Source organism: Chiloscyllium plagiosum, unplaced genomic scaffold (genome assembly GCF_037043375.1).
Source record: "Chiloscyllium plagiosum isolate Xiang-an unplaced genomic scaffold, Cpla_swu_hap1 HiC_scaffold_6, whole genome shotgun sequence".
In the NCBI taxonomy this organism is placed as follows: Eukaryota; Metazoa; Chordata; class Chondrichthyes; order Orectolobiformes; family Hemiscylliidae; genus Chiloscyllium; species Chiloscyllium plagiosum.
This window is the reverse complement of record NW_028270144.1, coordinates 71,274,651-71,301,168: the sequence shown is the minus strand read 5'-3', so window position 1 is coordinate 71,301,168 and position 26,518 is coordinate 71,274,651. Positions and strand designations below refer to the sequence as shown.

Genomic DNA, 26,518 nt, shown 5'->3' with positions numbered 1-26,518 from the left:
TATAAAATCATAGTTTAGGGTAAGAGGGGAAAAATTTAAAAGGGACCTAGGGGGCAACATTTTCACGCGGTGGGTGATGCGTGTATGGAATGAGCTGCCAGAGGAAGTAGTGAAGGTTGATCCAATTACAGCATGGGTTCAATCCCTATACTGACCAAGTTTGTAGCCGCAATTTGAAATTTGCGGATTCACAATTGAAAAGTGTGCGTCAGCATTTAAAAGGCATCTGGATGGGTATATGAATTGGAAGGGTTTAGAGAGATACGGGTCAAGTGCTTGCAAATGGGACAAGATTAAGTTGGGAAGTGGACGAGTTGGACCGAAGAGTCTGATTCCATGAAGTACATTTCTATGACTAAGTATGCCAGAAGCTAGATACATTGGGTGCAGTTCACCCTGGGAGCAAGCTGAGTCTTGGTAATAAGGCAGTGAGGCCTTGGGATGGAGATCCTGACATTTTCCTGATTCCCTAGTTAGGGTGCTAAGTGGAAAGGGTCAAGATCTGCCTTTGGCCAGCAACTTCTGGAAGTGGGATTTCCAAACCCAGGAACCCTAACACTGTCCACACACTATCCAGATAATTGCCTAATTGACTGTTAATTGTAGCAGTCCATACAGGAATAGGTATAGTGGTGTTGCCAGCCAGGATGGGCTCACTACAGTGGCCATTAAATCCAGCAGATCCAGGTGGATGCAAAATAACATGGTGTTTAAATGCATCTAATCATAAATATTTCATATAAGTAGGTACCTTTTGCAAACATTAGAGAATGGAGACTTTTCATCGTCTTAGTTGGATTCAAACTTGGATCATGACATAAAAAGACAGCAACCAGTCAACTTAACTTTACCTAACTGAAATAACTTCCAGATTTCTCTGACTATTTGAGGCTCTGTTTTTCTTCATCATTTCTGTGTATGTAGCCTGCTCACCTATAACTGCGCCAGAGAGAGATGGGGTCTGGGACCTCAAATAGAGCATAGGAGGATGAGAGGCAACCTTGTAGAAGTGTTATAAAATTGAGGGGTGTAGATAGAGTTAATGGTGGTTGTCTTTTCCCGAGGATGGGGGATTTCAAAACTCTGGGTACATTTTTAAGGTGAAGGGAGAGATATTTAGGAAAGACACGAGGAGCAAATTATTTACACAGGGTGGTTCATATCAGGAATGAACTTCCTGAGGAAGTGGTGGATGTATGTACAATTACAATGTTTAAAAGACATTTGGGTAAGTACATGAATAGGAAAGGTTTGGAGGGATATCCGCAAGGAGCAGGTAGGTGGGACAAGTTTAGTTTGGGATTATGTTTGGTATGGACTGGTTGGACCAAAGGGTCTGTTTTTGTGCTGCATGACTCTATGACTCCATAACTGTTGTGGAATCATTTTAATGGATACTATGGCATGCTGAACTTGTAAAAGATTGGGGGAGGGGTTGGTGTTGCTGACAGACCAGGACATGTGGCAACTGCCTCCACTGCAGGCAGGCCCTGTGGACAGTTGAACACACTGTGGGGGTTTGTGGTTTGAGTCCTTGGCACTGACTTCACTACATTTGACTGGAGCTAATGGTGCAATAATGATTTCAATGGGATTGGTATTATCTAGGGAATAAAGTTGCCACCTATCCAACCATCAAATCCTTCTGCCAGCCTTATGTGACAAGCTCATTAAATATGTAGTAGGACATCAATTATCATTTTTGATTACAACTGGTTGAAATAGATCAGTTCCATGGGTGATGTCATCAAAGAGGAACCTTGGAGGCACAGATCAAATAATTTTGTAGATCACAAAGGAACAGTTTCCACTGTGGCTTTCCTTGCTTTCTCTTCCTTGCGTTCGGTGCCCTTTTCTCTTCTCTAAAACGTTTTTTTTTTCACCCATATTCAGGAATATTCCCTTAATGTCTTTATATCTGCCTCTTTCTCCAACTGTTTTGATCATTGGAAGGTCTTCATTACCTACTTGTATCTGAATAAATTACTTTTTCAAAGGGTAAAAGGCATCTGCTGGAGAAGAAGCAGGAAAACATCCAGTGTGTTTGGTATAGGAAACAACTGTATATAGGGAACTGGGAATTATGTTTTGCTGAGAGAATTTAAGGAGTTACAGTCCAAACGAGAAAGCAAGGTTTCAAAGATTATAAGACCATAAGACATAGGAATGGAAGTAAGGCCATTCAGCCCATTGAATCCACTCCGCCATTTAATCATGGCTGATGGGCGTATTCCCCCTGTAGCCCTCAATTCCTTGCAAGATCAAGAATTTATCAATCTCTGCCTAGAATACATTTAATGTCCCGGCCTCCACTGCACTTTGTGGCAATGAATTCCACCACTTTCTGGCTGAAGAAATGTCTTCTCATTTCCATTCTAAATTGAGCCCCTCTAATTCTAAGGCCGTGCCCACAGGTCCTAGTCTCCCTGCCTAACGGAAACAACTACCCAGTGTCCACCCTTTCTAAGCGATGCATTATCTTGTAAGTTTCTATTAGATTGCCCCTCAACCTTCTATATTCTAATGAATACAATCCCAGGATCCTCAGCTGTTCATTGTATGTTAGGCCTACTATTCCAGGGATCATCTGTGTGAATCTCCTCTGGACACTGTCCAGTGGCAGTATGTCCTTCCTGAGGTGTGGGGCCCAAAATTAAACAGTATTCTAAAAGGGGCCTAACTAGAGTTTTATAAAGTCTCAGAAGCACATTGATGTTTTTATATTCCAACCTTCTTGAGATAAATAACAACATTACATTTGCTTTCTTAATCAAGGACTCAACCTGCAAGTTAACCTTTAGAGAATCCTGGACCAGCATTCCCAGATCCCTTTGTACTTTGGCTTTAGGAATCTTCTCACCGTTTAGAAAATAGTCCATGCCTGCATTTGTTTATACAAAGTACAAGACCTTGCATTTGCTCACGTTGAATTTCATCAGCCATTTTCTGGACCACTCTCCTAAACTGTCTAAATCTTTCTGCAGCTCCCCATCTCCTCAGAACTACCTGCCTGTCCATCTAACTTCGTATCATCGACAAACTTCGCCAGAATGCCCCAAGTCCCTTTATCCAGATCATTAATATATAAAGTGAAAAGCTGTTTCTTATGTATTGAAAGAAATGTTTAGAGTCATAGTCATAGAGATGTACAGCATGGAAACAGACCCTTCAGTCCAACTGGTCCATGCCAACCAGATATCCCAACCCAATCTAGTCCCATCTGCCAGTATCTGGTCCATATCCCTCCAAACCCTTCCTATTCATGCAAATGCATTTTAAATGTTGCAATCATGCAACCTCCACTACTTCCTCTGGCAGCTCATTCCATACACATAACACCCTCTGAGTGAAAAAGTTGCCCCTTAGGTCTCTTTTATATCTTTCCCCTCCTACCCTAAATCTATGCCTACTACATCTGGACTCCCCCTCACCAGGGAAAAGACTTTGTCTGTTTATCCTATCTATGCCCTTCATGATTTTATAAACCTCTATAAGGTCACCCCTCAGCCTCCAACGCTCTAAGGAAAACAGCCCTAGCCTATTCAACCTCTCCCTGTAGCTCAAATCCTCCAGCCCTGGCAGATCCTGATAAATTATTTTCTGAACCCTTTCAAGTTTCTGATAGGAAGGAGACCAGAATTATATGCAATATTCCAACAGTGGCCTAACCAATGTCCTGTACAGCTGCAACATGACCTCCCAGCTCCTGTGCTCAATACTCTGACCAATAAAGGAAAGCATACCAAACGCCTTCTTTACTATCCTATCTACCTGTGACTCTAATTTCAAGGAGCTGTGAACCTGCACTCCATGGTCTCTTTGTTCAGCAACACTCCCTAGGAACTTACCATTAAGTGTGTAAGTCCTGCTAAGATTTGTTTTCCCAAAATGCAGCACCTTTCATTTATCTGAATTAAACTCCATCTGATCAAGATCCCATTGTAATCTGAGGTAACCTTCTTTGCTGTCCACTGCACCTCCAATTTTGATGTCATTTTACTATCATTTCTAATATTACTGGCTAGTCTACCTTCATATTTGATCCTCTCCTTCCTTATTTCTCTCTTTGTTATCCTCTGTTTGTTTTTGTAGTCTTCCCAATCTTCTGATTTCCCGGTGCTCTTGGCTACTTTATAAGTCCTCTCTTTTTCTTTGATACATTTCCTGACTTGCTTTGTCAGCCATGGTTGTCTAAATCTGCCATGCCCCCCCCCCCCCCCCACCAATAATCTTTCCCTTTTCTTTGGGATGAACCTGTGCACTATGTCCTCAATTACACCCAGAAATTCCTGCCATTGTTGTTCTACTGTCTTCCCCACTAGGCTCTGCTTCCAGTCGATTTTCATCAGTTCCTCTCTCATGCCCCTGTAATTACCTTTTATTTAACTGTAACACCATTACATCTGAGTTTGCCTTCTCTCTTTCAAACTGTAGACTGAACTCTACCATATTATGATCGCTGCCTCCTAAGTGTTCCCTAACTTTAAGATCTTTTATAAAGTCTGGCTCATTACATAGTACTAAGTCCAGAACAGCCTGCTTCCTTGTGGGCTCCATCACAAGCTGTTTCAAAAAGCCATCCTGTAAACATTCCATGAATTCCCTTTCTTTGGATTCATCGGTAACATTATTCACCCAGTCCATCTGCATATTGAAGTCCCCCATGAACACCGTGACCTTGCCTTTCTGACATGCCCTATCTATTTCCTGGTACATCTCGCGCCCCTGGTCCTGACCACTGCTGGGAGATCTGTAGTAACTCCCATTATGGTTTTTCTGCCTTTGTGTTTCCTCAACTCCACCCACACAGACTCCACATTATCTGACCCAATGTCATTCAGTGCCATAGATTTAATTTCATTCTTTACTAACAAGGCAACCTCACCCCCTCTGCCCACCTCCCTGTCTTTTCAATAAGTTGTAAATCCTTGGATGTTCAACTGCTAGTTCTGAACCGCCTGCAACCACGTCTCTGTGATGCCGAACACATCATAATCATTCACGATGATTTGTGCTGTTAATTCATCTACTTTGTTACGAATACTACGAGCATTCAGGTAAAGTGCCTTAATGCTAGTTTTCTTATCCTCACGATTTCCAACATTTCTCGTAATATGTCCTAAGCTATACTTCCTTTTTGCTTCATTCCTAGTATGTCTTGAACTTAAGCCCTGCACACTGGCTAACCTGCTGCTTATCTTTCTACTTGACTCCATACTCCCTGTTGCTTTCCCTTTCCCTTCCCCCGACTCACAAATTTAAAGTCCTACTGACCACCTTATTTATCCTTTTCACCAGAACACTGGTTCCAGATCGGTTCAGGTGGAGACCGTCCCATCGGTACAGATCTCCCTGGTTCTAAAACTGATGCCAATGTCCCATGAAATGGAATCCCTCTTTCCCACACCAATCTCTTAGTCACATGTTTACTTCCCTAATTTTCTTATCCCTATGCCAATCAGCACCTGGCTCGGGCAGTAATCCTGAGATTATGACCCTCAAGGTCCTGGTCTTCAATTTCCCTCCTAGTGCTTGATCATCCCCAAACAGGTCCTCCTTCCTAGCCTTGCCTATGTTGTTAGTGCCAACGTGGACCATAACAACTGGATCTTCTCCCTCCCGCTCCAATATCCTTTCAAGCCAGTTGGAGATGTCCTGCACCCTGACATAGGGCAGGCAACACACCCTGTGGGACTCCCGATCCAGCTTACAAAGGATACCATCTGTCCCCTGAATTATAGAATCCCCTATAACAACTACTTGTCTTTTTGCTCCCTCCTCTTGAATAGTGCCGTGGTCAGCTGGCTTATCCTGTCCACAGCCCTTTCCTTCATCTGTACAGGGAGCAAGAATCTCATACCTGTTGGACAAGGTCAAGGGCTGAGGCTCCTCCACTCCTGAACTCAGAATCCCCCTACCTGTCTCACTTACAGACACACCCAATCGTCCCTGATCACTAACTGAATTTGAATTACTTAATCTACTGGGTGTGACTGCCTCCTGAATCAATGCATCCAGGTAACTCTTCCCCCTCCTGGATGTGCCACAGTGTTTGAAGCTCAGATTCTGAATCATCAATTCTGATCTGGAGTTCTTTTGGCAACCAACACTTGCTGCAGATGTGGTCATTGCCGTTCACAATGGGATCAGCCAGCTCCCATATACAGCTACAGCACATCACCTGTTCAGCCATCTTTACTTATTCAAATAATTTATACAAATTTTGAGTTAAATAATTTCTAGTACTTCTCCCTGGTCTTACTCCACTAACCAACTAACAGTAAACTTTTAATCAATCGCATGATACACAAATATCAATTGAAACACCTTACCTTAGCAACACACGTATAGTGTCTCGGGAGTCACCTGCTGTCCGAATATATATATCCGGCAGCCCTCTGCTCCTCGCTGTGGCCTCTCCCTCAGCTACGCCTTTAAAAGTGGTTCTCACACTCTCCCTTCCCGGCACCCCTCGGTTCTCTCTGCCCTCTCTCCTCGCCGCTCTGTAATGATTTCTGTTATGTTACTTGAGACGTGTGCCAGTGGCTTAGGGGAGGAGACAGATGAGAAAGTGAAGTGTGTCGTTGAAAAGGTGGTCCGAGAGGCAGGAATTTGGCTTCATGGGCCAGTAGCACTGAGAAAGAGGGAGCTCCATTGGCACAGGTTCCCTTTTAAACCTGCCTGGGACCAGTGTCATGGACAAGTTGAATAGCTGAGGCAGTAGACTGAGCTTTAACCGATTAAGGCTGTGGATGTATTTCCTTTGGGAGGGACAGGAAAGAATGGAAGAATTCAAAAGCACTTAAAAAAAAAACGTTAAGGCTGTAGAGCACATTTTGTTTTAATGGGTAAAGTAAGCAGAGTGGCCAAGAAAGCACAGAGATTAACAAAGTAAAAAGGGTATTAGTGAGTAAAGTTAGAGAAAATTAGAATAAAGTTAAAGCCAAAGGGACTAATTCTGTATGTACCAAAACAAAAGCTTTTTTTTTGGTTGACTTCCTCAGAACTGTTATGGCACACCTTCTATGGGGCAGGTGGGACTTGAACCCAGGTCTTCTGGCTACAAAAACCGTTTAACTATGAATACTCAAAACATTTTCAACAGGTTACTTGAATTAGTGGCACAGATGGGAAATCATTCGCTTTGGCCTAATGGCTGTTATGGAGACCTGGTTTCAAAGTTTTAAGAACTAGATATGAACGGATATATTTCAGAAGAGATGGGCAAAATGGAAAAGGAGTAGCAGCCTGATAGAGGGACGGAGATCAGAAATTCAAGACAATTCAGTTTGGGTGGAGCTGAAAAACAGCAAGACACAGAAAATATTGCTGTAAGTTATTTATAAGCATGCTGACAGTAATTGTGGTGTACGGCAGACAAGAAATCTGCAAACTAGAAATGTATGTAACTAAAGTAATACAAGTCATGGGAAACATTAATCGCCATGTAAACTAGGCAAATTAAGTTTATTATTAATGTGCAGAACAGATTACATGTGTTTGCAAGACCATGGCAGATAGAATACAACGTAACAAATTATTTACAAGGTAGGAAAAATAAAACAATTCTTTTTTTAATCATGATATTGATACAAAATCTGTGTTCAGAAGGACTTGGGGAGATGTATTGTGGAGTTTTAATATTCAGGTAAAATGGACTTCAGGTTAGGAGTGAAGACATTTCACCACAGTTGTGCAGGGCATTAGTGACACAACACCTATTCATCAGACCCCTAGGGTTGGGATGCAGGAGTTCCCATAAAACAGTGAAGGAAGACAGGGTGGAGTGTAGAAGTTGTCCTGTCGCTATGGCATTTAACCTGTGGGCTGATTATTCCAGATGGCTGCCAATGCATGGGACTGGTGATGTCAGCACTCTGTGACATGCTTTGAGATGAGGCCAAACACATGCTGCTGATGTCACAATTTTCTATTGGACATTGGTGCAAATGTATTTGTATACTGCCCCAACTTTACTTCATTAATTAGCTTTCAGAAGCAACCATCAATCCGCTGTGCTGTCTCAGCCTTTTGATAGCAAGGCTTTTGAAAGGCTGATGAAGGGCTTTTGCCTGAAACGTTGATTTTCCTACTGCTCGGATGCTGCCTGAACTGCTGTGCTTTTCCAGCACCACTCTATTCCAGTCATAGTCTTAATGTGGAGTTGTAATTCAGAAATATTCATTTTAACTCCGCAGTCTGAGAGATGTGGTCCACTGCAGGTGGAGAACAGAGGTAGCAGTGTGGACAGGGAGGCCTTAGACCCTGAATAAGCAACTATTGGTCTGGGTTTACCCTGAATGGGCAGCTGCTTCTGTCACATGTGAATGGTGCCTGCCTTTGTGTATGTGTGCTGCTGGTGCTCCATAAAGGCAGCATTTATATAAGTCATAGCCTTTTACTAGTGACAGAAGAGAGAGAGCGAGCATCTGGATCAGTGGACTAATTGAGCTATTTAGTTGACCAGTTAACAACATTTTCCTGTTACCACTAACCTTTTACTAGCTGCATACGACCATTAGAAATAGGAACAGGAATAGGCTGTTCCTGTTCCTATAGACACACCATTTAGTGTGTCCGCTTTTCTGCATTTTCATCCCATATCCCTTGACCCTGCACTAATCAAAAGTCTTAACTATAAAACATAGAACATTACAGCACAGTACAGTCCCTTCGGCCATCAATGATGCGCCGACCTGTGGAACCAATCTGCGGCCCATCTATCTTACACTATTCCATTTTCATCGATATGTTTATCCAACGGCTATTTAAATGCCATTAAAGTTGGCGAATCCTTACGACTCTGTGTAAAGAAACTACCTTTGACATCTGTTCAATATCTGTCACCCCTCCGTTTAAAGCTATGTCCCTTATGCTAGCCATCACCATCTGAGGTATATCTCCGCCTTTAATATATAGGAGGATTCTGCCCCTGCAGCTCTCTCTGGTAAGGAGCTCCAAAAATACTCATTCCTATGAGAGAAGGAAACCACCTCATCTGAGTCTTAAATTGGCATCCCTTAATTCTGAGACAGCCCTCTGGTCCTGGACTCTCCCATGAGGGCAAACATTCTCTCAGCATTTACCCTGTCAAGCTCCTTAGCATCCTGTATGCTTCAATAAGATCACCTTTCATTTATTTTAAATTCTAGTGAGTAGAGGCCCTATCTGCTTACCCTTTGATCAGAAGTCAATCCCTCCATACCTGGGTTCATCCTAGTAAGCCTTCTCTGAATTCCCTCCAATGAAATGATATCTTTCCTACCTTCCTGCTTAAATATTCCAACCTTCTTGAAATTAGGGTCAAAAGGTGTGGTGCTGGCAAAGCACAGCCAGTCAGGCAACATCTGAGGAGTAGGAGAGTTGATGTTTCGAGTATAAGCCCTTCATCAGGAATTCTTGACTCCTGCATCTGCAGTCCTCACTTTCTCCTCTTAAAATAAGGGCCAACCTTTCATTAGCTTTCCTAATTACCTGCTGCACCTGCGTCCTAGCCGCCTGTGTTTCATGCGCAAGTACCCCAAAGTCCTTCTGTGTTGCAGCATTCTGCAGTTTTTCTCCATTTAAAAAATACTCTGTTCTTTTGAACAACTTCATAGTTTTCCATATATTACTCTATTTGCCAAAATGTTGCCCAGTTAGGTGTGGATCCTCTGACATTTTAGGAGATCACTTGCTGAGGCTTGGAAGCCACTCTATTGTTTTATGGTAGGATAGGGTGGTTTGGGCCCTTCTAATCTGGTACAGTGTGCTTTCAGAGGGGCTACCAGTGGCAACAGCATCTCCATGGCAATCCTCTACATACCAGTCTCCTATGTCACATTAGGACCTGTCCAAACAGCCCAGGGATGCTAGGCCTCGCAGGTTGGGAGTTAGTCTGCTCTGATGGCATATTGTCAGCTAGTGAATGTTCAAGTTAGGTTCCTGATTAGAATATTTGCATGACTGTCCTCCAGAAAACTGGATACTCAGATGTTGAGTGTATTTAAGGTAAGAAATGGATAAATCTTTTGAGTACTGGAGTTTGGAGCATATGAGACTAATGTGGGGAGATGGTGTTGAGGTTGGAAATCAGTAATTATAAATGGCACAACAAGCTGGAAATACCTACTCTTCCCTATGTACTTATGTTTCTGCACCCTTAACTCTACTTCCACTAAACCGCTGGCCACATGTCTCTTGTGAACTGACATTTGAAATAGCTCGACCTACTTACTTGGAGCTTTCTGTATCAGCCATCCTTCAGACATCTTGTCTCTTCCTCCTCTCGAGCTACTGTCCTTTTGCCCAATGTTTTGAAGTCCTTGATTGTAATACTATTGCCATTGACTGCGTATTTTTCCTTCCAGCTCCCTATTTTAATCTCGTTCAACTCAGTTTCTGCCCTTCCAAAATTACCTTGCAATTTTGCATTGTCTGTAATAATGTGCACTATCCGCCCACCCAACATCTGGACTTCACTTTAGCCTTTTGGCCGAGTGATCCACACCAACTAACTCCAACGACTATACTATATTTTTCAGTCTGGTATGACCATTCTTGACTGTCTGATCGTTCTGCTATTTGAACATATTTACAGTATCTCTGGCATTGAGATCCAAGAGTCCCTAAACTTCTATCCTTGGCATCTTTATTTTCCTCACTTACGTGTTCCTCTCTGTGCTTCATCTTTGCACAATTAGTGATCACCCATATGTATCTTACTGTGTGGTTTCCTCCTTAAACCTCTTTTGTTTCTCCATTTTCTTTTTCTAACGATCTTCCTAAAAGTACACTTGGACCAAATATTTGTTTACCTGTCCTCAACTCTCCTCTTTTTAACTGTTTTGTTTTGGACCAAGCCTTTGAATTGCTGTGGGGTGATTTCCTTATATTAAATTTTTTGTTAATGTCTTTATTGTTTCCATTTGTGTCTTTGTTGTTTACGTAGGTAGATACTCATGAAAATGTTGAAGTAGTTATACCAGAAATTGTGCCTGACAGTATCCCAGTTGGTAATTCAAGTGGTGCTTTACAAGAAGGAGCAGGAGCTGAAACAAGTACCTTCCCAAACTCCTCAACCTTTGAGTCACTACAGCATGATGACAGACTAATGGAAGAGGATGAAGCTGCAGCTTTAATTGGTAAGGATAATTATTCAATGATATGGAGTCTAATAAAGTTGACTTTGAGGTGAGGCCAGTGTCTGGTGTTGAGATGTGAACGTTGACCTGGAAGATACTGTGCTGGTGGTTGCTGGAGGTAGCTGTAACCTGATGTCTTAGCTAGTGGCAGACCTAGACTTCATACCTTATACTCGCTCAGATCTACAGTCCAGATTTGTTTCCTCTTGTGTTTCCCAGCTAGGTGTACTGTTGGGGAAATACTGAATATGACTTACTTTTTCAGAATTCAGCAATTAAGTTCAACTTTGGGTACAGACATGTGATGACCTATCGTCTTGAATTACCCATTCAGAATGTGTTAAACATGTATCTTTTGCAGATTCTGGGTCTTTGATGTAATCCAGGAAATAATCAACTTAATGCACAGTTAATATTTACCCTTTGTGGTAATTTTGGAAACTCCCACTTCCGAATGTTATCTGTTTTACCCAAACGTCATGTGTATGTTGAAAGAAACTTGTTGATAAGCTCATAAAGGTGTGACGACATAGATAGCAATTAGGTTGAAAGGACAAAAGTGATGAGCTTGTAATTCAATATGAAGGAATGTCAGTAGAAAGATCAAAATTGGATCCATTACTTCTCTTTCTCCTTATTATATAATAGCAAACATAAAAATGAACTTAGTTAAAATTGGAGTCCTAATATAGTTTGAAGCAAACTCTGTCCAAACTTTAACCCACTATCACTGTGTCATTTTTTAAAGGGAAGTTTTTACATTGATATTTATCAATTTGAATAAAACAATATAATTAGGAAACAAAGGCAGGTGAACACATGACTTTTATGAATATAGGCAACATTAAAGTCCTCCTGAATACTGGGGGCATATTTTAAATTATGTTGATTGACTAAAAGGACAGGATTTTCACTCTGAAAAGGGTGTGAGGACAGCAGCAGGTGGTACAGTCAATGTTTGCTCCATCCATTCTGCTAGAGGCTGATTTACACCTGGAATGGTTACCTGCCCACAAGCATCAAGCAGTAAGTTAATTTAAAAGCCAGTTATCAGACACTACCTGGCCTTTACCATGGTGTCAGGAGCACAAAAACCTGAAAATTGTTGTCTGTCAGCTGTAAGTCAGTGAGATGAAGTATTTCACCTTTCAACCTCATATCACCATTTGAAACCCCTTTTTAAAAAGTTACACTTTGTTCATTAAGCTGTAACTGGGTTTCTAATAGTGATCTAAATAATAGAACTTGATGAACAACAGAACTGGCCCTGAAAATGAAGATTTAATATTCCTTGAGCATCATAGTATATTTTTAAGCTAAATTACTTTTAAAAACTTTTAAAAATGGTTTTCTTAGAATACCTTAACTACTACCTTCACCACAGATGTGTGTCTTAATCTTTAATTTGCTTTATGTAAACACTTTTTTTTAAAACTGCTTTTATTTTAGCTCTTTCAGCTTTTTGTTTGCATGTGCTTGAAAATCCTTTAATAGGATTGACTTTTGGGCATCCTGATGACATCACTGCTGCTCCATGCTCTAAATAATAAAGTACAGGAAACTGACTGCACTTTGCCACTGACTGCAGAATCTGAGCCAATATATGATTAGCTCTTTTTAAAAGTTTGAGGCCATATGACTTATTCAAGTTTTATGATTTCCCTTTTTTCTTCTTTTCTAGAAGCGAATTTAGAAATTCAGAGAAATAGTGATAGTTCGTCTTGTCCCATTGGATGTCCAGATGCCAGATGAATATTTTTGATAAAAATCAATTTTTGATTTAAAGCACAAGAGGGGCCATTTGTGGATTCTTCTGGAAAAACAATCGTTCAATGTGTGCAGCAAAATATGAAGTCATGCATTTTTAATTCATCTCATCACAGTTCTAACTGAATAAAATAACTTTGGTTGAAATTAAAAGTAACAGATACTGCTTTCTAGAGGATATGTTGATTTGAGAACACATGGGACTCCCACTTAGTCACAGCAAAATTCTTGTTCTTCCACTCTTTACAAAACGTACTTTGAACTTTATGTTTACTGAAACTGGAATTAGTAACTTTTAATCATTGTTTAGTTACAAGTGCATTGATTTTGGTTTCATCTTATTCTTTGTACTTTGCAGCCTATCCAATATGTTTGCAAATACCCTTATTTTCATTGAAAAAATAGTTAAGGATAAATTCAGATGTTTAGAGAGCTAGACTTACTTGTACTAGACCTAGTTGACCAGTATTGTCAATAATTTTAATGAAACTGGTAATCTATAAATGTTACATAGAAGCAGTAATGTATAGTTCTAGTTTGGTCCTCTATCTTTTTAATAGTGTTTTCATGCTAAGTAGGTTTGTCTATAAGTCATCATTCCTTTAAGGATATTGTGTAGTAACTTGATTTTTGCAACTGTATAGATAAATCTATAATAACAAAATTAATTCTCTATTGAAGTGCATTAAAAATATTGAAGAATAATAAAACTGTTGAACTTCTGATTATCACTGCTGTCGTAAAATATTCATCATATAATTAGATCAGAATATGTTTTAGAGGCCCAGTTTGTGATCTTGAATTATCCAAACTGCAGAAATGTACTGAAACAGGCGTTACAAATTAGTCAAGATTTCATGAAAAAGAATCATTCGAATAAGCTTAAGAATCTTTGTGTAACTATGAAGCAGTGATACAGCTTTCAGTTTATAGCTGATTCCAGTAGATGTTGCTGCATGACTGTGTCACCACATTATACAAAATGACAGGTCATAAAAGTAGCAATGTTTTCAATTCAGGCCAAAGAGGAAATGTTTGCACTGTATTTCATTGTGTGGTGGAAGAAAAGCAATAAAGCATTGAGCCTTATGCCAACAGTGTAAAATTTATACACCTTTTAATATTTATCATGTTCAATCATTTAATGATGCAATGAAAGAAAATTAACGTTTAAAAAAAACCTTCAGGAACTCTCCTGAAATCATTCTAAGTAATTTCAAAATTAGTGTGTTAACAGTTATTGAATATGAACTACATATAATTACATTAATGTTGCAAAATTATAGAATTGTAAGGAAATTCCAATCTGAAGACCAAGCTGTAAATCATTAGCTAGCACTTTACTTTTTAAATTGAGGCTCAGATCAAGTCAGTGAAATGCCAGGAGTTGAAAAGATACTAGGGTTTTTCTAATTGACAAATTAAATGACATCAATAAGTTATGATGGTAATATATTGTCAGGAAGTTTTAGCAAGAGTCTACATGTCTGCAATTTCTTTATTGGAATTTGCTTCAGTCTGTTGTTTTACTTGTGACTAGTCAAAAGCACAGCTTAAATGTGTCTGTAAAAGCTCTAGGATCAATTTATGATAACAGTTGCAAATAAGCATTGGTAATTATAAGAATTTTTAAGCACGGGTCTCTTAAATTTGTACATATGCAATAAGCATACTTTGAGTTATACATTATACTAGATTTGCACTTTTCAGTTAGTGTCTGTTGAAAACAAAAACAAATTGTTCAGTATAGATTAGAATTTGTACTTGTCCATGATCAATTCAAACCTCATGTCCATACATATCTTTTTACTACTGCAATATTCCTATTAATTTTTTGATTTTACCTTTCCCTCATAAGATATAATGTCCTCTTACTTTCCCCAGTTTCACTTTGTGTCTCTGCTAGAATTGTCATCATAATTAAGTCTATCCTTTCCTAATGTAAGTATTTCATTAAAAATCTCTCTCAACCCTGAATGTTCATTTGTAATTGTACTTCTGGGAAATGTGGATGACTGTGTTGCATCATCAGGATTGTTTATATACTGTGTTCCACTTTGGATCTTTAGTGTTTCATGTGGACCCTACTGCTCATTCTCTGTTTCTGCACTGACCAGCCCTGCCTTTTTCACCCATTTACTTCAATGAGAGTCACAAACTAGCAAAGTTTGGAAGGCGAAAAGTATGGTTTTAAATCCTAGAGCTTTATTCAAAGACGTGTGGGGAGTACATCTTGTTTCCTGCCTGTCCTTTCTCAACACCACAGAAAAAGGACAGAGCAATAGGTAGTTTTGTTTTAACATTGTTTGTAACATGTTGCTTTGCGAGGAATGCATTGTTCAGTTTTGAAATAAAAATACAAGTACAAAAATACTACTTGTAACTACATTAAATTAAACTTTTCTTTAAGTGACCTTTGCTTTGTTTTCATTACAGCAAAATCTTTAAATGTGACTCAACCTTTCTTTCGATAAAAACCAATCTGATCTCCATGCAACAGTTTTAATGTGTTATTCTTGGAATCTCTAAGATTACTCATGCATTTAGTGCTGTTACTTCAGAAACTCCGTGTTTCGCAATTCTCTCTCTCTTTAGTGAGAAATGCCCCATTTATGAAAATTGCTATATAAGAGAACAGCATGTATAACATGATATAAACTGATCTATCAAAGAAAAATGCCTTTTACTTCAATGGAATGAGAATTACTTTGATCCTGTGACTGGATTGTAAACACTGGAGGAGAAAAGACTCTTGCATTGACCAACCTTGGCGGATTGAATGAAGAGTAGAGTCATAGAATTTCACAGCACAGAAACAGACCCTTTGGTCTAACTTGTACTTAGCTTTGATTATATTTTTGTATTATGCCATTTTGTCAACCTGACTATATGTACCAGTGTGGATCAAATCCGGCTTGGCTGTCTGCCAATTTTCATTAATTATTCTGTTACCTCATTTACACTTTCTTACAACCTGCCTTCTCTGAGTTTCCCTGTCTCTAATGCAGCTGCTCTGATGAGGCAACCTTTTAGAACACCATTTTTCACGTCTTCTAAAGATTCCCAATACTCCTACACTGTTGTGTACAGTCCCCTTTTTCAAACCATTTCCTGCACTCCCAGCATTCTGATAGGGATTACTCTTGTCCCCACCAACTTACACATGCAAAAGGTCACCTTCGATTCTGCCACTTCCAACATAATGCCACCACAAAATGCATCTCCCCCACACCCTTCTTCACTATATGATGACTTTGTTCAATCTGCAATCAAAAGCAAATCTTGTCCCCTTTCCAAGTGTAGGCTTTGTAACATCTGCCCTTTTATCACCACTCTCCTTGCTTTCCAAGGCCCCCACACACCCGGAAGAAGTAATTTTCTTTTATACCTTCAATATAATCTATTTGCTGTTCACAATGTTGTGCCCTCTACACTAGTAAGACCAAATGCAGATTAGATGACTGCTTTGCTCCGTCTGTAAGCATTATGCTGAGTTTTCCAGTTTCTCGTCACTTTAATTTTTTTTTGCTGCATCTCACCTTCCAATTAGGCAATTTGTAGCCTTCTGAACTCTCATTAAGCTCAACAATTTCAGACAATAAACTGTCCATTTTGAGTCTTTTTTTGTCATGTGACAGTATAAAACTTTGTTTTTCACATTTCTGCATTTGAACTGAGCAGTTCTTCTGCAATGCACACTCATATTGGATAAATATTTTTTAAACTACAGCCATTACCACTCCCTTTTGTTTTTTGTTCCATGACATCTTTGTCACTTAATCTTATTGGCTTTGCACTCTAACAGTTACTATTACAATAATAATTGTTCTATTCCAGATTTAAAACCAGTAATTCACAAACTACCACAGTTATTGATCCAGGCCTTGACTAATAATTTAAACCACTAACTCAAGGACAGTGTCTGGGATCACAGAGTGTATCCTAGCAGTTCTTTTTGGAGTCTGTTAAATGTAGATAGAAAACTTGACAATTTGCTTAAATATGGATGTTTATTTAGTCATAATAATAGTAATAAAATGCAAAGCAAAGAAAAAAATGCAGTCAGTCAGTCTCTCACCCTTCCTACCTGTCAGGGACCCCTCAACTGACTGCTGGTCTGGAGGTTTAGGTTCATTCTTCGCATCGTTCGCGATACAGGTCCAAGGTAAAGTCCAACTCTCAAAATAAAAGTATCTCTCTCATACACTATAACAAACAGCCAGCACAGAAAAGCAGAAAACAGCTTGCTCATACAGAAAACAAGTTTGATTGTGCTGTCTGTGGCACAAACCAGAATGATCACAGGACTCTTTCAAGGTCATGCAGCTGTCAAATCTCAACTTTTTAGCCCTTCAGCCCGTCCTATACAGCCAGAAACATCAAATAACATTGCAACAATTTTTTCTTTTTCTTGGGGTTACAACTGCAACAATCCCTCTCCTGTGACCCTACTTAAAGTAGGTTTAACTACCAGGCAGAAAAACAAAGCAAGCATGAAGGCTAGTTCTTTTTTCAATTAGTGACCCATTGGAACTTTAACCTGCTGTCTTCAAACTGTCCTCCAATTGGGCTTTTGTTTCTTAATCCCCCCCCCCCCCCCACCAGAAGACAATATTGGGAAATTGGGGGTTGTGGCAGCCTGCATTTAAACCACAAATTCAAACACTTTTACATTGGTAGGATGAAAAAAAGCTGAGACATATTTCACTCACCTTATAATTTGGCAAAGAGCAGGAATAGAAAGCAGGAAAATTAATCCTGGAAATTTATCAAATACTGAATTGCAGAATACTACAGGAAAACTGAATTTATGCTTAAAAAGGTCCAACTCAGGAATTTGCAAAGAGGATCATGCAGAAGTCCTGCCTCTTCTTACAGCGTTAGCTGCCGTATACTAGGTTAAAGCCCCAGTCCAGTTTTTGAATGTTGGTGAATGGGTGGGTCGGTTGTACATGGATTGGCTATTGAATGTGTTGCTGGGTCAGCTTATCTTCAAGGGCTGTTTGGGTAGTCAGAAAGGTAGATGGTAGAGTTGGGAGGGCAACTGGTAGCGGTGAGAATAATTAGTCCAGGACCAGCACCTACTCAGAACAGACTGAAGTTTGGTCAGATCAAAGGGGTTGTTGGATAGTTAAGGGGGACATGTTGGGGAGTTGATCAGTTACAGAGTTGCCCAGCTGATAGACTAGATGTTAATCTGTCTAAAATTTTCTAGGTAACAATCTAAGTACCACATAATTGTTCAATATGCATAATTCTGAATTAGAGATATCATGCAGGTTCCTGGAAAGCGAGGAATTTTCCATCTAAATTTGAGGCTTCCTGGGTAATTCTCATTATTGGTCTAACAGCCTGAACCTTGTTGCACGTTTTCTGTCATATGAGAGAAATTAACTTTACAAATCTAAAATCAGCTTTTATCATGTTTCACACTCACATCTTTCTTGTCAAAGCTAAATTAAGTTTCATTGTAAAACTGTAATTGTAATGATTCAAGTGCTCAAATTGATATTTTAATATCTGAAATAACTGATCTATGGCATTGCATATGCTAGTTAGATATGTGAGCCTGCATTAGGTTGGGAAGTGGTACAGTTGATTTGGAAAATACATAGGTGGCACATTTAGATGAAATCTTGAGATGGAAAAAGATGTGGCCTTAAGAGCTAGAAGTTGGAATAGGCTATGGATTCTGCTCCACTGTTCAATAAATTCATGGTTGATGTGTAACCTCAACTTCACCATTCCATAAAATCTCCATATTCTCATCTCCATCTTGAATATGTACAACTGGAGCTCTTGGAGGTAGAAAATTACAAAAATTCAAAAATTCTTTGGTGTGAAGAAATTTCTCGCTTCAGTCCTAAATGGCTAACCTGGTGTTTTTGCAGCATCCGCATGGTCAACCTCTTATTTTTAAACATTAACTCCTTTAGATTCTCCTACAATAGGAAACATGCTTTCCACTTGCACAGTGAAACATACAAGATCCTGACAGGTCTTGACAACCAAGTTGCCTCTTTTACTTCTGAATCCCAACAGCTATAAATTGAGTCTGACCTAACTAGCCTAGGCTAGCTCATAAGACAACTCAACCATTCAAGATATTAGTCTAATAAACCATCGTTGAATTGCCAACTACACATTTGTATCCTTCTTAAAGTAGGAAAACCAATACTATCCAGATATAGTCTCTCCAATATCCTGTACAACTGAAGTAAATCTTCTACTTTTGTAGATAATTTCCCTTCCAATTCACAAGAACAGGGTTAATGCCACTGTTAAGATCTCTTGTCAGAAGGAGGGCTAAACTCAGAACAAGGAATGTTTCTCTAGGCTGTGTATGTGTTTAACCCAATAGTGGCCACACTCATAGTAAATATTTGCTATTCACCTCTTCAAAGCAATTTCAATAGGCACGAGCATGCAATGAACACCACCCTCCCTATTCCCATTTCAACCCACATCCTGGGACATATTGGAGGGTCATTACTATTGAAACTGGTGGCCGTAAATTTGCATAATCACTTTGTGGGAATTGTTTGCAGAAGGATTCCCTGCACCAATTTCAACTGTTAGGCCAGCACCACAAAATTTCCCTCAAATCTTAATTTAAGCGTCAGTAATCAAAAGTTTTGATTGCTTCATTTTTCAGCATTTTAATTAAAACAAAGACTTCATAATTAACATTCATGAACTTCAATCCAAACATGGTGCACAAATTCAGTTACTTTTGTATTTTACCTAATGCTGTCTGCTGATGTATTTAATAATATGAAGTATGTATAATACATAGGATAGAGAACAGAAATAAACTGGTTAACATAGTTTTCTCTTATAGAAAGCATACCTTAACACAAATTAAATAGGAGTCACTAAAGTGATGGTGCATTGCTGTGCAACAACACTACCTTGAAAAGTGACCAAGATGCTCATCAGAATTGGCTTGCACACTTGTATAACAAGAAAATAAGTAAGTCCGGTCCCATTTGGGCAAACTGAGTGGCTAAGAAAGGCTTACTGTTTTTAAACAAAACTAAATATCTTTCAATTATGCACTGAAATCACAGAAATGATTCCAACACACAACAAATGCCTTTCCAGTCTTTTGAAAGTTTAAATTCTGCCTTGTATTATTTTGATGATTTTGCTTCTGAAGGATTTTCTCCGGTATCCAGTGTTTTCAGTAATCGGAATAGGCCAGCCGCTTCTCGTATTCGGCTGAACTCAATGCAGAAGGCCTGCACTTCGATGAACAAGTCCTGGACGTTGATTATTTTGTTTCTGATTAAAGACTGGAGGAAGACACAAACAAGACGTACCAAACGGTTCTGGAAGATAACAGACAATGTTAGTTTACTGTACACTGTCACTCCCTAGTATCACAAGTAACAGGTTTATCATGTAGCTTACTTGCCACATCTTCTGAGCAATACAATGTCACAAATGTAATTGTTTAATTGGAAATAACTCAAATGACTGGAATTCACTTTCTCCTTGCATTTTTATCACCTCTCTAAATTGCAATGACTCCTAGAATCAGAATCTCTACAGTGCAGAAAGAGGCCATTTGAACTAAACAAACAATCTGCACTGATCCTCCAAACAGCATCCTACACCCCTACCCTATCTTCATAACCCCACATTTACCATGCCAATCCACATAGCCTACACATCCCTGGACACTACAGACAATTTTATGGCCAATCCATCTAACTTGCACGTCTTTGCACTGTGGGAGGAAACCCACGTGGAAACAGGACAACGTACTAGTTCCACATAGGCAGTCACCCAATCGAATCAAATCTAGGTCCTTGGTGCTGTGAGATAGCAGTGCCTAGGTACTTTAAATTCCTCAACATCAGCAGTTCTAATCAACCATTCTTCATAAGTCAGCCCCATTTTGACTATACAAATGTCACCCTGACCAGACTCCTACTTGCATCTTCCATAAACTTGAGCTCATCCAACATTCTGTTCGTCATCCCCTAACTCCTACCAAATTCCATTCAGCCATCAGCCCTTTATACGCTGGCCTACTAGCAATAGGTCCTGGTTTGGAAAATCCTCTTTTTAAATTCCTGATCCCCATTGTCAACCGCCTCAATGGTATCGGAGTCGAAAAGTGTTGCACTGGAAAAGCGCAGCATTTAAGGAGCTGGAGCATCAATATTTCAGTCTTATTGAAAGATTTTTCTTCATAACAGATGCCATCCAGAAATACAGGTTGTTATTGTTACTGACTGCAAATTTAGTGCTTTGATGCTTAACTTCTCCAGGATGATTCCCAAGAGGACAGGGGAAATGTTTTGGTGTTCTCCTCAAAGCATCCCCAAAAAAGCAAAAACATCACTGACTCTTAAGTCTCTGGCTTGCAATCAACCAAAATAGAGAATTTATCATTAAGACATTGGATAAGAAAGCATCAAGCAACCCAAGCAACCCTTCAAGTACCATCTGCCCCAGCTGTGCATTTGAACTCATCTCAGAACCCATTGAACAGATCGGAAGGAAGTCAATCCTGAAGGACTGCTGAAGAGAAGTAAAATTTTAGACTCAGCTTATAGGAGAAAAGAGGAAGGCTATTTCCTATTAAAGTAGTGGTAGATAGATGAAACAAAGAGATGAAGCATCTAGAAAGTCTTTGACTTCTGAAAACTAGAGACAAGGTTAATTTGTAGCTAACTACTAATAATCCAGAAGAGCATGAACAATGAAAGGCACCTTTAGGAATGGATATAGAATCGGACATAAGTCATGCCCTGTCCAACGTGTATAAAATTTGGTTGCTAAGACGGTGATGGACAGATTTTTAATATTAGGGAATCAAGGGTAATGGGGAAAAGGCATGAAAGTGGAATTGAGGATCATCAGATCAGCTATGATCTCACTGAATGGCCTACTTCTGCTTCTATGTCTTATGGTCTTAAAGCTCACATTAATATTGATTTCATACCTTCTGCCACACCTATGATCCTTCCCTCCAGAATACAACTATATACGATAAATACTACAGGGCAAGACATGCACACAGTTAGTTCTGCTGCTAAGTTAAACATGACTAAAGTATGGAATTGAGACCATAAAGATTTCTCTTGGAGCCAAGTATTTGTTCTTTTCACCCCATTACAAAGTTGGGATGTCAAAGTGTAGAGTAGACACTGCCTAATAGTTAGAGAAACGATGTGTCAAGAAATAATTTCAAGAAAATTGTCTCTCCTTTTGAGCAAGGTGAAGGCCATCAAATAAGAGATTAAACATACAAAATGAGATGAAAATGTATATTGGACATTTTTTGAGGGCCAGACTATGATAGAAAAATACAATTTCGATTCCTGCCAATTTGTTCCATAGAATCTAGAGTTCATGATTTAACAGAATGCTAGCAGAGTTGACCACTAGCTTACTTGTCTGGCACACTAATTGAAAAGGGGTAAAGAGAGATAAATAATTTGCACTGTGTTCTTCTTCCCTCCTGACATGCTTTTGGGAATTTGCAAACTTGGGTGGTTCATACATGGCAAAACTTTCTATTTTAAATTATGCCCAGAATATAGTTATAATTTGCAAGGTCACATATAATATTGCTCGTACAAATAAAGACTTATCAATTCAACTATCCGCAAGCAACACAATTACCTGCATGTATTTATCTTTGATCTGCTCACAAGTGGAGATACAATTTGAAATATAGAGGTGAATAAATTCTGGAGGAAGATCAACAGCAGTGGTTAACCTGAGAAAAAAAACAAAAGGAGCAATGAATTACAAACCAGAAGCTTGAACTATACAAAGACTAGGCCAATATTCATTTACAGAACATTTCTAAAACACCTAGTGACCCCTACTGGAAACAAATTTGCAGAGTTACTTATTGGATGAGGAAAGAATATTGTTCAACTATTTTGTTTCCTGCAACTGAACAGACTGCTAAGGCACACACAGAAATAGCCATCACTCTGATGAGCTACAGGAAGGTCTTGAATCCATGGATTTATACTCTGCAACAAGTTATTTCTACAATATCGGAGAACCAGAGAAAACAAATCCAAAATATTCAAAAGACATGAGAACAAAACATCTAGTATGAAAATAAATGAGCTTTCGCAGAACTGCAATACTATTCATGTTGGATTGTCAAATGTGAAGAAAAGGTTACATTTTGATGCACTTGTCTTTTAATACAACCAAAGTAAACTGTAGAGTGACTCCTTACTGTGGCTGTCAACTGAAGGCAAAAAAATTGTGCACAGCCAGTTGGATGACAACGAAGAGTATTGCGGTGAATAGCACCTGTTAAGACACTTTCCAGGTTCACACATGAAGCAGGAAGGCTGGGAAATTGCACTACTACCATTTATATGGAATATAGTCAGAACAGCAGCAGATATAGATGACAAATCAAATAAATGGGTGGGGGAAAAAAAACATACAACTCACCTATTTACAACTTCCATAGAATGAAGGGACATATCCATATTCACAAGTACAGAAAAATATTCTGTAATCTGGCTCGACTGCATTAGCTTCAGTAACATCTCTATGGCAACCAAAGGATTATTTTCTACCAGATCAGGCAGCTTGACAGGAGTCAGACCAATGTGGTAAACTAGCTTTGGATCTTTTTCTAATTCACCAAGGAGCTACCATGAAGAAAATAAAAGTAAAAACTCAATGTTACTCAGGTACAACACAGATGTGTGTCAATTTTCAGACACATCATCAGATGATTGCCCAGTATTTACTACTGGAGGGTTAAATTATTATTTTGAGCATTACACATGTATTTAAGAATTAACATAAAAGCAAACAGAAATGTTGTGAAGATGACTGTTACTACTGGAACACTATATTGTAAATAAATTTAACATTCAAGAATCTGAATAAATGTTAATTTTCTCTCCACCACCTCATTTCTCCCCATATAATGTTGTCATCAAAGTGAACCTTGGATCATCTTTCAAAAAATCTGCAATTAACTCTGAAAACTCAATGCATAATCTTAAAATGGGAGACTGTATCTGTTAAAAAGATCCATTGCCTTAAAAGAAAGATCAAAGAACACATACTACATAATCTTTACAGTGTATGCAGATTCAAAATGTTACACATTTATTGTATATATTTATGAATAACTTGGCGGTAAATTCACAATTGTAATTCCTCCATAGCTTTGCCATCCCTATCCACCTATCACCTGAGCTTCTTGTAGCCCTACAAACTTCCAAGATCCCTGTGCTCTTCTAATGAGAGAATCAGTCCTATCTTTGGTATCCATCCAAACCCAATTATCTCTGTGTGGATTGATGTCAGATTTTGTATCAAAATAGTCTTGTTAACACTTGAATGATTTCCTATAATGAAATGTGCCTTACAAATTCAAGATTTGGAGGTGCTGGTGTTGGACTGGGGTGGACAAAGTTAAAAATGACACAACACTAGGTTATAGTTCAACAGGTTTAATTGGAAGCGCTGCTCCTTCATCAGCCACAACCACCTGATAAAGAAGCAACACTCCAAAAGCTACTGCTTCCAAATAAACCTATTGGACTATAATCTAGTGTTGTGATTTTTAACTCTTTATACATTCAAGTTGTTTCATTTAGATCAATGCAATAATGTACAGAAATTGCTCAAGTTGGTGTAGGCCAAGTAAAAATAGTATTTTTCTCAATTTTCACTCATCCCTCATCCCACAATTCAGCAGTGATTACGTAAACACAGAACTTCACAAGCCAGTCTATCCAGATTGTAACAGTATTAGTGTTTAAGCTGCAGTCCAATCTCTGCTCATTTTCCAATCTCTCTAATATTCTTTTTTAGATTACATTACATTACAGCGTGGAAACAGGCCCTTCGGCCCAACAAGTCCACACCGACCCGCCGAAGCGCAACCCACCAATGCCCCTACATTTACACCTTACCTAACACTACGGGCAATTTAGCATGGCCAATTCACCTGACCTGCACATCTTTGGACTGTGGGAGGAAACCGGAGCACCCGGAGGAAACCCACGCAGACACAGGGAGAATGTGCAAACTCCACACAGTCAGTCACCTGAGGCGGGAATTGAACCCGGGTCTCAGGCGCTGTGAGGCAGCAGTGCTAACCACTGTGCCACCGTGCCGCCCATTCCTCCTTTTAAATCAAATAATCCCCTTTTAAACTGCTGAAACAGAATACAGTCAGTTCTGCTATAATGCAATTGAAGAATTTAGACCATTATTTATAGACCATGAGCTTTCCTTAGCTGTATTGGCTATAACGAGATTCTGGTCCCATTGCTTTAAATGGTGTGGCTATTACGCAATTTTCTTACAACGCAGGATTGCATAGGAACAGAACTATCGCATTATATCAGAACAGACTATATACAATTTAAAAAATGGCCTTTTGTTATCCTTTTGCAATCTATCATTTACCTTTGAATAATTATCAGCCACCTCTCAATGCCATTTCTAAAGTAGCCTCTTTGCTCTTTATATTCTATACCTCTAGGTTCAAACAACAAAGGATTCTATTGGCTTTTTTTATGGTCTTTTCTACTTTTACTGTCAGCTTTACATCAGGATCCTATAATTCCTTTACTAAAATGTTCACTTTCAGTAAACAAATTTACTGTCTAATTTCTATACTGGATCATGATTCCTTAGCACAGAACATGACAAGACAGTTCCAAATTCATGTCTAAAAGACTTGGCTCTAATCTTTAGGCTATGTCACCTATTCCCAGATTTCCAGAACAGTATAAAGTATTTCTATTTACCTATCTGCCTATTAACTCAAATTTTGATCAAATCATCCCTTAACCTTCTAAATCTTAGATTAGGTAATAAAAGCAAAGTATTACAGATGCTAGAGATGTAAAATAAAAGCAAAGAGAAACTCAGTCAGTATGGCAGCATCTGTGGAGAAAGAAACTAAGTTAACATTTTGAGTTCAAATGACTCTTTGTAATCTCTTGTTATAATTTAATACTATACGAGTCAAGGTACTATTGGGTAAATTTATACTGTATTCCCTCCAAGATCTTAAGATGTGTGTTCAGAACTGAAAACTGTATACCAGGTGTGGTCAAATTCAGGCTTTGTATAGCTCTAGCATAACGTCTACCCACTTTTATCAGCTGGATAGAGACCAGCATTCTAACATTTAAAATTATTTTCAGCATTTGACCACAACACTTTAACAATCTATGTACATCGATCCCAAGCCAGGTTTCGCTGAATATCCATTACTTCCAGCTTTTCACCATTAAAGAGGAGGCTTGTTCTATCAGCCTTAGGTCCAAAGTGGATGACTTCACGTTTGACTATAATGAAATTCAAAACTTAAACTATTAATATCTCTCAGCAATTTTGCTTTCATCTACGATACTAATAAGTTGTTCTATCTTTGGATCATCAGTAAACAGGAATAGGCAGCTCTCTCCAATCATTCATGGCGAACCGTTGAGACCTCAACACATACCTATCTATGGGATACACTTCGTCACAGTCTACTAATTAAAGTACTGCTAAGAATCTTAATTTGCTTTTACTTCTATGGACTTTGGTTTTATCTAAATCTACTAGGGACTTTATCAAGTGCCTCCTGGAAGTTAATTTGATAACGCCCACAGACATTG

At 39.0% G+C, this 26,518-nt stretch overlaps 2 protein-coding genes across 2 annotated transcripts in view; one reads left to right on the top strand and one right to left on the bottom strand.

Moving 5' to 3' along the window:
- The window catches only part of LOC122551053 (E3 ubiquitin-protein ligase RNF149-like), a 73,202-nt gene extending 57,898 nt beyond the window's left edge, over positions 1-15,304 (top strand). Inside the window, exons 7-8 of the mRNA XM_087988111.1 lie at positions 10,931-11,123; positions 12,805-15,304. Of these exons, the coding sequence (XP_087844237.1) occupies positions 10,931-11,123; positions 12,805-12,875 (264 nt within the window). The 3' untranslated portion in view covers positions 12,876-15,304. The remainder of the gene's footprint in view (positions 1-10,930; positions 11,124-12,804) is intronic.
- Positions 15,305-16,881: 1,577 nt separating this feature from the next.
- Positions 16,882-26,518, bottom strand: part of cnot11 (CCR4-NOT transcription complex, subunit 11) — a 28,694-nt gene continuing 19,057 nt past the window's right edge. The window contains exons 5-7 of the mRNA XM_087988110.1: positions 23,331-23,533; positions 22,530-22,626; positions 16,882-20,221 (exon numbers count right to left, since the gene is read on the bottom strand). Of these exons, the coding sequence (XP_087844236.1) occupies positions 20,024-20,221; positions 22,530-22,626; positions 23,331-23,533 (498 nt within the window). The 3' untranslated portion in view covers positions 16,882-20,023. The remainder of the gene's footprint in view (positions 20,222-22,529; positions 22,627-23,330; positions 23,534-26,518) is intronic.